Here is a 12026-nt window from a genome sequence, read left to right on the forward strand (position 1 = left end):
TCAGCCTGCTGCACGGTCAGCCTGTTGCGCGATCAGCCTGCTGCGCGATCAGCCTGCTGCACGGTCAGCCTGCTGCGTGGTTAGCCTGCTGCGGTCAGCCTGTTGCATGGTTAGCCTGCTGCGGTCAGCCTGTTGCATGGTTAGCCTGCTGCGGTCAGCCTGCTACATGGTCAGCCTGCTGCACGGTCAGCCTGCTGCAGTCAGCCTGCTGCGATCAGCCTGCTGCACGATCAGCCTGCTGCACGGTCAGCCTGCTGCGGTCAGCCTGTTGCGTGGTTAGCCTGCTGCGGTCAGCCTGCTACATGGTCAGCCTGCTGTGCGGAGCCTGCTGCACGATCAGCCTGCTGCACGGTCAGCCTGCTGCGGTCAGCCGTTGCGTGGTTAGCCTGCTGCGGTCAGCCTGCTACATGGTCAGCCTGCTGTGCGGTCAGCCTGCTGCATGGTCAGCCTGCTGCACGGTCAGCCTGTTGCGCGATCAGCCTGCTGCACGGTCAGCCTGCTGCGTGGTTAGCCTGCTGCGGTCAGCCTGTTGCGTGGTTAGCCTGCTGCGGTCAGCCTGCTACATGGTCAGCCTGCTGTGCGGTCAGCCTGCTGCAGTCAGCCTGTTGTGCGATCAGCCTGCTGCACGGTCAGCCTGCTGCATGGTCAGCCTGCTGCGGTCAGCCTGCTGTGCGGTAGCCTGCTGCACGGTCAGCCTGCTGCCTGGTCAGCCTGCTGCACGGTCAGCCTGCTGCGGTCAGCCTGCTACATGGTCAGCCTGCTGCACAGTTAGCCTGCTACATGGTCAGCCTGCTGCGTGGTCAGCCTGCTGCGTGGTCAGCCTGATGCACGGTCAGCCTGCTGTGGTCAGCCTGCTGTGGTCAGCCTACTGTGCAGTCAGCCTGCTGCACAGTGTGCTGCGGTCAGCCTGCTGTGTAGTCAGCCTGCTGCATGGTCAGCCTGCTGCATGGTCAGCCTGCTGCAGTCAGCCTGCTGCATGGTCAGCCTGCTGTACGGTCAGCCTGCTGCATGGTCAGCCTGCTGCATGGTCAGTCTGCTGTGTGGTCAGCCTGCTGCATGGTCAGCCTGCTGCACGGTCAGTCTGCTGCATGGTCAGTCTGCTGTGTGGTCAGCCTGCTGCATGGTCAGCCTGATGCACGGTCAGTCTGCTGCATGGTCAGCCTGCTGTGGGGACCAGGCATAGGAAAGGCCCCAGAACCCAGCTGACCAGACCCACCCAGAATGGTTACAGCTTTACCTTGTTTATAGGTTTTGCCCTGGTTGTGTTTGTGTTTATGTGTTTCACCCTGGCTTCCTGATTCCTCTTTTCTGTCTTTGTTAAAAAAAAGTCGGGGGGGGGCAGTGACCCTGTGCCGCCCCCTTGAATTGCTGAGAAAAATGCTGGTTGCCTGAGCAGGATTTACACCTGGGTCCCACCTGGGTCCTAGAAGTTATTTGGACTGGGTGAAGAGAAGGGAGGAAGCAAGGTAAGTGGACAGACGTCCTGACAGCCTCTGTTCTGGCATGCGAGGAAGACCCAGCGTGCGGACAGACAGACAGATGGACCGATCCTGCCCAGGGAACCATGGCCTGGCTCCCCCCACCCTGGGACACACCCCCTGAGGTCCCAGCCAGGACTGAGGTACAAACTAAGAAACTAAAGAGGCCTCCTAACGAGATTCAGTGTCTGATCCCGACTGGACGTGTTTAAGACGGCGTGGGAAATCTGGCTGTGACATACGGGTCCTTTTTGTTTTTTTGTAATTTATTAACAGCCTTGTGGGTTCATAGGTTTTATAGGAGCAGGTCCGTGTTGCAGGGGAGGCGTATGGAAGGGTGGAGGCTGGGTGCCTTCATCTTTGCAGCTCACCTTCAAATGATTCGGACAAAGGAGAGCAAGCCGGCAGGTGGCCAGAATGCTGGCAATTGGTGAGCCAAGGATCCAGGCTTTCAAGAGTTCATCAGCTAGCCACTGTTATTCACCCTATTCGGTGGCAGGTGGGGGGTGGAGCTTCTCCTGTACGGTTACCTCCATTGACTGTTTGTTGAGGCAAACACAGGCGTGAATAGCTGTTTACTCCAAAGCAGAAGAGCGGGGTGGGATCTGGAGGTGTGAACGGGAATCTCAGCGGATCTGGAGGTGTGAACAGGAATCTCAGCGGTCCCAGTAGAGAATGGCTAAGCTTTCCTAAAGCATTGGTGGTGGTAAGAAAAGACTTCCAAGGTGGGCCAGTATTCGAATTGGGTTTAAAAAAAGCAAACAATCCACAGGTTCAATCCCAAGCTGGCAAGGCAGGTATTTTGCCTAGAGAACTCTGGAAGCCACGTTCCAGAACAAAGCCTGAAACTGCTCGGGGAATGAGGCCCGGTCTGTGTAGTGGGCCACGGTAGGTGTGGAGAGGGTTGTACTGAGATACAGTAATGAACAGCACAGGGGCTTTGAGCAGCATGCAAATACATCTCTGGAGAAACATGAGCCGTAGAGCCAGCCGCTGCGTGACCTTTAGTGAACCATCTGTGGTGAACTCCTACTCCAGCGTCAAAACCAGCATGCGCGATTTCTCTCCAAGGTTTTCTTCTCTGTTCTGGCTGCAGATGCAATTGGTCCATCAGACCAGTTTCTCTGTTGGAATTGTTTCTGTTTTCTGGTTGGGAACACAGGAGGCCAATCACGGCCATGGCCACTTGTGACTCTTTTATTCTTCGGCCAATCAAATGCTTTCTTCTTACCCTTTTGATTTCCTAGCCCTTCCTCCGGCTCCCTTGCTCAGCTGGCCTCAAGCTCTGCTTCGCCAGGCTATGTAAGCAACCAGTGATCAAAGGCTCTTTGGTTTCTTCATCTTGGCTTGCTTCTCCCAACTTCCTGGCTCCAGGACTCCCAGCTGCTGGCCCAGCGCACACTGGAGACTCCCACCAGCTAGAGTACAACTCTACCAACGTGGAAATAAGACCATTTTCTCCTCTTGGTCCCCAAATAATCCCGGGTGCTCTCTTTTTTTTTTTGCGTATACACTTTATATCTTCTACTATGATCATTTTATCTATTCCCCCTTCTAGATAGTGTGTTTCCACAAGGCCTTGTAGAAACTGACAATCTCTAGGACTGAGTACAAGGCCTGATAGTAGGTATTCAATAAACGCTGGCTAATGTAATGAATGGACCAATGAATGGACCAATCCGAATGGATGCGTGCGCCTCACCTTACCGGAGTGAAGAACTGAGACCCAGTTTAGAACTCAGCATCAGGGTGGACAGCAGAGGGTCCATGATTGAAGTTTCCTATCCGCATTTCTTTGTGAGTCTGGACTTCCAATATGGCTCCCCCAAACAGCGAGTGCCTTCACTGGTTCCTCCAGAGGGCCGGCGCCTGGGGCCTGGTGCGAGGCTGCCTTTGACCCTGGAGAGGGATTTCGGGATGTGTTGTCATGGCCTTGGGAAAGGGCTTGGCTCCTGGAGCTGGCCCTTCTCGCCAGCCGGTCCACAGAAAAGGCAGGAGGCACTAATTAAATCAAAACCCTGCTGGCGGCACATTCCCGTCCAACCTCTAGGAAAGACATTGCCACCCCGTCTCTGGGGGCACGGCCATTTCACCCCCGGCACTGTGTGCCAACAGAGCAGTTGCTACAAAGAGCTCAGGCCAGGAACCATGGGGCCGGCTCTGATCACTAACTAACCGCTCTGTCCGTACAGCAGATGGCGGGGAATTGACTTGGCTCTCGTTGAGTCCTGGCAATGTTTCCTTGATGACCATCTTCAAAATATTCTCTCTGGCCCTACCCAGATGATCCTTCTTTCTGAAGGTGAAGAGAATAGTCTCCGGTGCCTTTCACAATTTAAAACCAAGCTGGTTAGGTGGATGGGAGTCCTGTGTTCCAGACTGTCTAGGACATCTTAGTCATCTCTACCTCCATGTTGTGGTAAGAAGCTCAGAACCACCTCCAGCAGAGAGGCTCCAGGAAACAGAAGCCTCCATGGAGTGAGGGAGATTCACTCGATTGTCTTTGGCAAGCTTTGCCGGGCAAAAGAAGAGTTAAAAGTCCTCAGTGCAATTTCACTTAAAAGTCCTCAGATCCTAGAAATATGACCTGGCTTTGGAAACAGCTGAAGCCGCTGGGGCTGTTCTTCACAGAACAGGGGAGCAGGATGCTGCCCTGGCCTGCCTTCCTATTTGGGGAGACTTCTCATACTTGCTTTGGTAGCAAGCACCCCACCCCTACAACACAGAGAACTCCAGCTGTTAAAAACTGTTCACCACGGGTAAAAGCCCAGCAGTGAGCAGCAAACATGTCCACAGCAAGATCTTCAGAACAGCTGAAAGGAAAGGTTAGTTAACTTTGTCTAGGTGTGTTTAGGGTTGTGATTTTCCTCCACTTTCCTATAGTTCTTGCTTGCCAAGGGCCTGTCTTGGGTCACCCTGACTCCAGAGTTCGGTTGGTCATTGTTACACAGATTCAAGGTGTGTTACCGAATGTCAGCTGGGTGTGTAGACCCGTGGCTCATTGCTAGTGCTAATGGCCATCCTCAGAGCTGGTCTTTGTTGCTTATTTGGTTACCAGCATTTCTTTAAGGCTTTGGAACCCTGGATTCCATACCAGTGAATCAAGGATATTCATATGGCCGTGTGATCTTTCAGTGAAACGTATTTGACCCGGTGGCTGAGTTGAAACTCAGCAACCCGAGCCCTCTCTTCCTTTCCTTCTCTGAATCCAGGTTCTCTCAGTATGACTGACTAATAATGGCTCCTTCCACTAGGCGGTTTTAAGAACTAAGTAAGATGATGCACATTAACATGTTGAACTGCGGGGCTGAGGTGTCTCTCGGTGGAGTGTTTGCCTAAGCCTGCGCACAAGCTCTGGGTTTGATCCCCTCAGAAAAATTTCTGTTGTAATAATAAGAGCCAGGAGTATTGTCTCTGCTCTAAAGCATCTAGAGTGACCCTGAGAAGCACCAGGAACGCATAGCGCTTGACTGTGCGCCCTCTGTGGGTGAGGCCCAGCACCGCCCCGAGGCTTGTCCAAGTCTTCCTCCATCTTCCTGCATGAACACAGCACCTATGGGGTGATTTATGGATTTCGAGTGGTGCCAAGTTCTGGTTCCTGCCAAGTTCAAAGGCACCACTCCAGGGCTGCTTCTGCTCCTCTTCCCTTCCTGGCCACACTGGCCCTGAACCCTTTTACGACCCTCTGTTCTGGCCACGCTGGTGGCCTGAGTTTTCAGCAAACCTTCCTGTCCTCTTCCATCTCCCCATCTTGGTTAATGCCACCCCTGGCTGAGAGATCCTGCAGCCCCCTCCGGTCCACGCCACTCCTGGTGTGCGTGGCTAACTTGCTGTTTGGGTTTTATCTAAATCGTGGTGTTTGTCGTAACCGCAGTCCGGGGGCTCTGCACCTAGAATGTGATCAATAAATATTTATGGGTGAACGGTTAATTTTCTTCTTCGTATGATATTGAAAAAGACTTAATTAAGGGATTAGCTGTGTGAGGCACTATGCCAGGTACCCTACAGAGATAATTACATGGAGGATCCCTGTCCCTAAGTAGCTTAACATCTAAAACTATTAAACAGATATAAACACTCATTCAGAGCAGCCCTGGCCTGGGTGCTTCACCTAGAATCTATTGGCAGCCCCCTCTCTGGTGCTCTGTGAGTGTGTCTAAACCCTCTGCATGGATGTGGAAAGCATCGCACGTGTGAATACCCGGGGCATGGGGTGCACGATCACTTGGAGCCAAAGAAATGTGGAGAAGCCGTAGAGGCCGGATTTCATTTTGGATTAATTCGCTGATTGAATGGAGGCCACCAAAAGGAGGGTCGGAAGCAAAGACCATTCTCGGATTTCCTGTTTGAGCCATCCGCCGATATCTTGCTCTGTGCCCAGATGGTTTGGTGGCTCCAGACGGGAGAAAGAAAAACCAGTAGGAAAGTGGTGAGCAAACTCGAGCTGTCTCCCGGGCGCAGAAAGATGCATGTTAGAGAGTAGTTGGATACTTGAAATAAAGCTGAGGCACAAAGCTGTTTGGGAATACGCACTGGGAGCTGGCGGTGCTCCACGGATGGTGCTTAGGACAATCGACTTAGATCACACAGGGATGGAGAGGGCAGAAAATGGAGCCACAGGACCTCCCCCACGGGTGGATTGAGAAGGGGCTGAGACGGAGGACTCACTGAGATGACAGTACTAAAATGAGTGCAAAATTTCACTCCCAGCAAGTTTAGTGTGTGGACTTACTGCTTACTGACTCAACTTGCCATGGAGGAATTATTGTCTGTCTTGGAATTGCCAGGGTCAGTAATCAGTGCTTGCTCTTTGTCTAATGAATGGGTGTGGGCGAGATATCAATGGCCAAGTAGAAATGAGGCCCCTCCAGCTGTCCTGAGCATCATTTCTGCCAGGCTTGGGGAGGGGGCAGTGTGGGCATGGTGGGGTGCTGTGGCAGGAAGCAGGGTCTGGAGCCCTGGTTAGGATGCAATCCCGATGGTGCCATTCATGCACGGGGGAACTTGGCTGAGGGATGAATACACCGCCACGTCCACCATCTGCTCTCGGGATCCTGGCCCACGGGTCCGGTCACTTACCTCTTAATTACTGAGCCCCGATTCCACCAGGTCCCAGAGACCAGCTTTGCTTCCCTCCTGCATTTTTAAGCGGTGATCTAACAAAGCCCATCTCTCCTGGCTGAAATTTCCTTTTGGTTAACTTCAGCCAGCCCTTCCCCACCCCTCCCCGGGGTGCCCTGGCCTTTCCCACCGAGTTGTTCTGAGCCGATTGACATCCTGGAGGCCCTGGCAGAGAGGAGTCATGCTGCTCCTTACGGGCAAGTTCCCACAGGGCAGGCCGGCAGCGAGAGCTGGTGAGAGGAGCTGGCAGAGGATACAAACAATGACGAGGGTACTTGAGCTGTTTGGGGTCTGTGTCACCATCAAGTAGGGGTGATGGCAATTGTCTGGGTCCCTCAGTATAAAATTATAATACTTTGGAAACGAGCTGATTCTAATGGCTCATCTCATCCCAGATGATGCCTGTTTTTGAGCTGTCTCCACTAAAGATCCTCAGTGCTTTCCTTTCTTGTTGGTCATGGGGCTTGGACTCAGAGCCTAGGTGCTATCCTTGGGCCTTTTCATTTAAGGCTGGTGCTCTACCACTTTGAGCCACAGCGCCACTTCCGGTGCCCAGGCTGGTTTTAAACCGCAATCCTTACATCTCAACCTCCTGAAGCAGCTAGGATTATAGGTGTGAGCCACTGGCGCCTGACTTAGTGTTCTTCTTTTCATCTCCCCGTTCTTTCTGAGGCTCAGCAGCCTTGAGTTTCGGCATCTGGTACAGAGCACAAACACGGTAGAACGCTTTCCCAGCTATACCCACCCATTCTGCTAACACCACACCTCCACCTCTCATACACCCCGCCTGAACCACACCTCCAACCTCTCATACACCCCGCCTGAACCACACCTCCAACCGCTCATACACCCCGCCTGCACCTCCAACCGCTCATACACCCCGCCTGCACCTCCAACCGCTCATACACCCCGCATGAACCACACCTCCAACCTCTCATACACCCCGCCTGCACCTCCAACCGCTCATACACCCCGCCTGCACCTCCAACCGCTCATACACCCCGCCTGCACCTCCAACTGCTCATATACCCCGCCTGAACCACACCTCCAACCTCTCATACACCCCGCCTGCACCTCCAACCTCTCATACACCCCGCCTGCACCACATCACCTCTTAGTACACCTGTCTGGCACATGGAGTCAGAAGTGTCTCCTGGGAATCGGACTCACTGCAGCCTTCACTAGTGACCTGTAGTCTCTCATGGTATTGGCTTCTGGAAAACGGAAGAAGACTCCGTATTAGCCAGAAGGTTTTTCTAAGCACAGGCCCTGCACTGTGCATGGTTCTTGGGGCCATGGGGTGTGAATTATGAGTAAGAAGTTACAATAAAAGTTGTTTTGAGCAACATAAACAATTAGACATGTTGGTGAAAAAGAGTACGTTTGGCTGCGTGCCAGTCGTGCACACCTGTAATTTTAGCTGCCCGGGAGGCTGAGATACAGAGGATGGTGGTTTGAGGATAAAAAGATACAAAGATAGCTAATGTAGTTTCTCCCCTTAATTCCTGTTCCGAATCATGAGGTAAGGCAGCTGATGCTAAGCACTATGAGAGAGAGAGACAGAGAGAGAGGACATGGAGGAACTGGGTAGATTGGCAGGATTGAATTCTAGACAAGGTTGTGGAGAACTTGGCCTTATCAGGCAACCTGAATGCCTGGAAGGTTTTGCTAAACATTCTGGACAAGGACAGGTTGATGGAAAGGCAATGAAATACTATGAGCAGTTTCGCTTTCGGGCAGAATACAGGATAAGGATAAATAATACTAACGGCAGTGATCATTAATAACCTTCAGCGGGGCATGGAGTGTACGAGGCCCAGGACTAAGGGCTTCACATAGAATAACTCAGTTAAGCATCTCCATAGTCTCTTGTCAGAACCGGGATTCAACGAAGTTGGTTCTTCGCCTAGTCTGTGAGCCAGGGTTGGCCGTGGGAAGCAGGCAAAGGCTCCACAGGGCTGGGAACACCGGCTAGTTCTCCGGAGCCTTTCCTCGCAGGCAGAGGTCCTGAGTGGCCTGACAGATGAGGGAAAGCCGGTTCACTGTCATGCTGAGTCTCTGGCTGAGCAGAGAGGAATAAAGGGGGATCTAGGCAGGGGTGAGCCAGCTGGGTGCAGCATGGAGAGTGAGATTCGCCTGTTGACATGGATCTCACAGAAGGGGGAGAGGGGGACACAGGAGTCGAGGGAGGGTGTTGAAAGTCAGGCCACAGAGTTGCGTTTGATTTGGTAGAAAGGAGAGCATCCAGGCGTTGAGGCCACGGGGCAGGGATGTGAAGGAGATGTCACTGTCCCCGGTCTGGCTCTAGTGCCGTTCACAGGCGGGAGCACTTTCAAAGCAAATCCCAAAGCCTTCTTGCTATCCCTCCTCCAAAAACAAGCACACAAAACCCCCAAACTAAAAAGATGTCCTTTCTACAAGCAATAAAGTCACTGAAGTCAGGTTTTTGTTTTTCTCCTTTGATTCTTATTCTTTTTATCAGAACCATTACAAAGGTGTGAAATATTAGACAGTTACAAATCCGTGAATAAGATCGTGGGCTAATGTGTGTGCATTCCCCTCTCCGCTAATGAACCCGAATATGGTTTTAATTTTTGAACTGAAAAAAATGTTCTGCCTGTTTTTTGTTGGTCCCTACAGAAAACTTCATCTTGTAATAATTCAGTGCAGCCTAATTATTTTAATTAATCACCTTCTTCTCAGAGAAGTCAGTGGCCTTCATTATTTTCTTGTTACTGTAGGTACTGCTAGGAGTTTTAACGATTTTTTTTTTTAATACCTATGGGGCTGGGAAGTTGGCTCAGTGGTAGAGCGCTTGCCTTGAATGCATGGGGCCCTGGGTTCGATTCCTCAGCACCACATAAGCAGAAAAAGCTGGAAGTGGCGCTGTGGCTCAAGTGGTAGAGCGCTAGCCTTGAGCAGAAGAGCTGAGGGACAGCGCCCAGGCCCAAAGTTCAGGCCCCACGACTGACAAAACAAAACACCTATGTTATAACACAGGTCGTCTCTCATGATGGCCCTTAAAGGGCTTGGTCCCAGACCAGGGCCCGCCATGCTCATCACTTCTGTCTCCTCTGTTCCATTCTCTCCCTGCGACCAGTTAGCAAAGGCCATCTTTGATTATCTGTGCCCTGGACAACTCCATAAGAACAATTACCTCCTAAGCTAGCCACTGGTGGCTCATGCCTGTAATCCTACCTACTCAGGAGACTGAGAGCTAAGGATTAAGGTTCAAAGCCAGACTGACAGAAAAGTCTGTGACACTCTTACCTCCAATTAACCACTACAAGCTGGACATGGTGGTGTGGCTCAAGTGATAGAGTGCCAGACTTGAGCGAAATAAGCTAAGGGAGAGCTAAGGTCTTGAGATCAAGCCCCAGTATCAGCAAACACACACACATACACACACACACACACAATGGCTGCTTGGAGACAAGAAAATGTTATTTAGAGCAAGTCAATATTTTTTCATCTTTCTAAGTCATGATGAATATACTGGGAATGACAATAGCTTGTATTGTTCGATCAATCTAATTTTCTTCCCTTGCCAGAAAACATGATCAGCATATACTTCATGGGACAGCGAGGGAAATGCACCCTGTTCTAAAGCTGGTTGTTGGCAAGAGGGTCCTTTCTGGGTCCGAGTGGGGTGTCGCCTTTTGGTCCTGTCCCAGGCTGGGTAGGTGTGACTGAGCAGGTCTTGTCATTTCTGAGGGTTTTGTTGGTCTTTGCACCCATTTATAATGCAAATTCAGTTTATCATACAAAAGATGAATATTTGAGGGCTTGATATTTGGAGCCTGGCTTTGAAGCCACCATGTGTGGCTTAAATGACAGAGGTCTATGTGGACTGTTCACTGGCCTTGGATATGTGTTTCCATGAAAAAGGACAGCTCAGATCTTAGGAGTTTTTTTTTTTTTTCTGCTTGCTTCCTCCAGTAAATATAAAAGATCCCCAGTTAATATATTGCAATTTACGTATGGTGAAATATATATATGGACGTGTGTATGTGCATATAATGTGTATCTGGAGAAGGCCCATTTCTCTATCCTTTTTTCCTCTCTTCTGTGATCTTTTTGTTTCCTTGCTAGCCTCTTGTCCCCCCATTTCTCAGTGCAGGCTGCTGGCAACATGGTTCCTGTGTATTTTCCTGCCTGGCAGCAGTCCTTGGAGCCTCCGGTCCTGAGTGGAACGGGGCCTGCAGGCACTGGAAGAACCCAGTATGTGTGTCTGTGGCCCTGGCCTGCACGCTTCTCCGAGGATTCCCACTGGGAGGCTGCAGAGAGAGTTTCCCTTCACAGCTCAGGTGGAGAGCTTTTATTTTGAAATGCTGCCTGTCTGAGATCAGACTTACTCAACCAGGACTACCTGTCACCTAAATGGTGTCTTTAGGGTCTGCACCGGGAGCTGTGTTTTCCATCAGACCTGAGGGGTGGACAGGAGCAGATCCTGGGATTTATTTGGCTGAAAGAAAAAAGAAAAACCATCTTTAATAACAACATTTAATCTGGTCCCCATTTCCTGACCACACCCCAGATCCTCCACAATCTGAGAAGTCCCAGAAACCAGCAAGAAAGAAATCAATAGTCGGATCAATTCTTGAGATGGTTGCCAAAAGACTTGTGGTTAAAAAAAAAAAATACCAAAAAACAAAACAACCCCCCAACAGCCCAACAGCCCAACAACCCAACAGCCCAACAGCCCAACAACCCAACAACCCAACAGCCCAACAACCCAACAGCCCAACAACCCAACAGCCCAACAGCCCAACAACCCAACAGCCCAACAACCCAACAGCCCAACAGCCCAACAGCCCAACAACCCAACAGCCCAACAGCCAACAGCCCTCCCAGTCTTTTTGTCTCCTACAACTTGTGCACTGCGGCGCGGTGGGGATGGAAACTGCCTGTGGTTTTGGGCAGTGCTCGGATTACAGGGAGAAAGCCCTGTCCGAGGCTGGATTCCAGCCACAGAATCTCTGAAGTGGGGACCTGGCGGGCGTTGACCCCCCTCCAGGGTGTGAACGACCCAGCCAGGTCTATGACCGTACACCGATGGCGTGTGTTCCGCAGCCCTACCCGCTCACTGGAGGGGTGTGGGCGCAGCGCAGGCTCCCACTGCGCCGTGGACGGGGCTCTGCAGTCTCTTTAGTCCGGGCAGGAAAAGGAAAGGCGCCCGGGCCCAGGGCTGCTCCTCCCGCCCAGGTTTGCGAGGGGATGATCGGGACGGCCGAGGCTGCCTGCTCTGCTGGCCGGGCCGGTTGGGGGACCCGTGGTGCGCTCCTCAGTACTGGGCATCCCCGTGGGCCTTTCCTGGGCCAGCCCAGCCGTGGCACCCCGCGGGGCTGGGGTCAGGGGGCAGTGGGGAGCCCCCCAGAGCAAGAGCTAAGCCGGGCCCGGCGCACACCCGGAGACCCGCATCCCGAC

General features: G+C 52.0%; 1 protein-coding gene across 1 annotated transcript; it reads left to right on the top strand.

The window, feature by feature from the left end:
* Positions 1–302: 302 nt before the first annotated feature.
* Positions 303–11751, top strand: LOC105980628 (keratin-associated protein 4-6-like). Its single transcript, XM_013009511.1, has 2 exons — positions 303–1091; positions 11617–11751. Exons 1-2 carry the CDS (start codon positions 303–305, stop codon positions 11749–11751), a joined length of 924 nt encoding a protein of 307 aa, XP_012864965.1.
* The last annotated feature ends 275 nt before the right edge of the window (positions 11752–12026 follow it).

The sequence above is a fragment of the Dipodomys ordii genome, unplaced genomic scaffold (genome assembly GCF_000151885.1).
Source record: "Dipodomys ordii isolate 6190 unplaced genomic scaffold, Dord_2.0 Scaffold10, whole genome shotgun sequence".
NCBI classification, from domain to species: Eukaryota; Metazoa; Chordata; class Mammalia; order Rodentia; family Heteromyidae; genus Dipodomys; species Dipodomys ordii.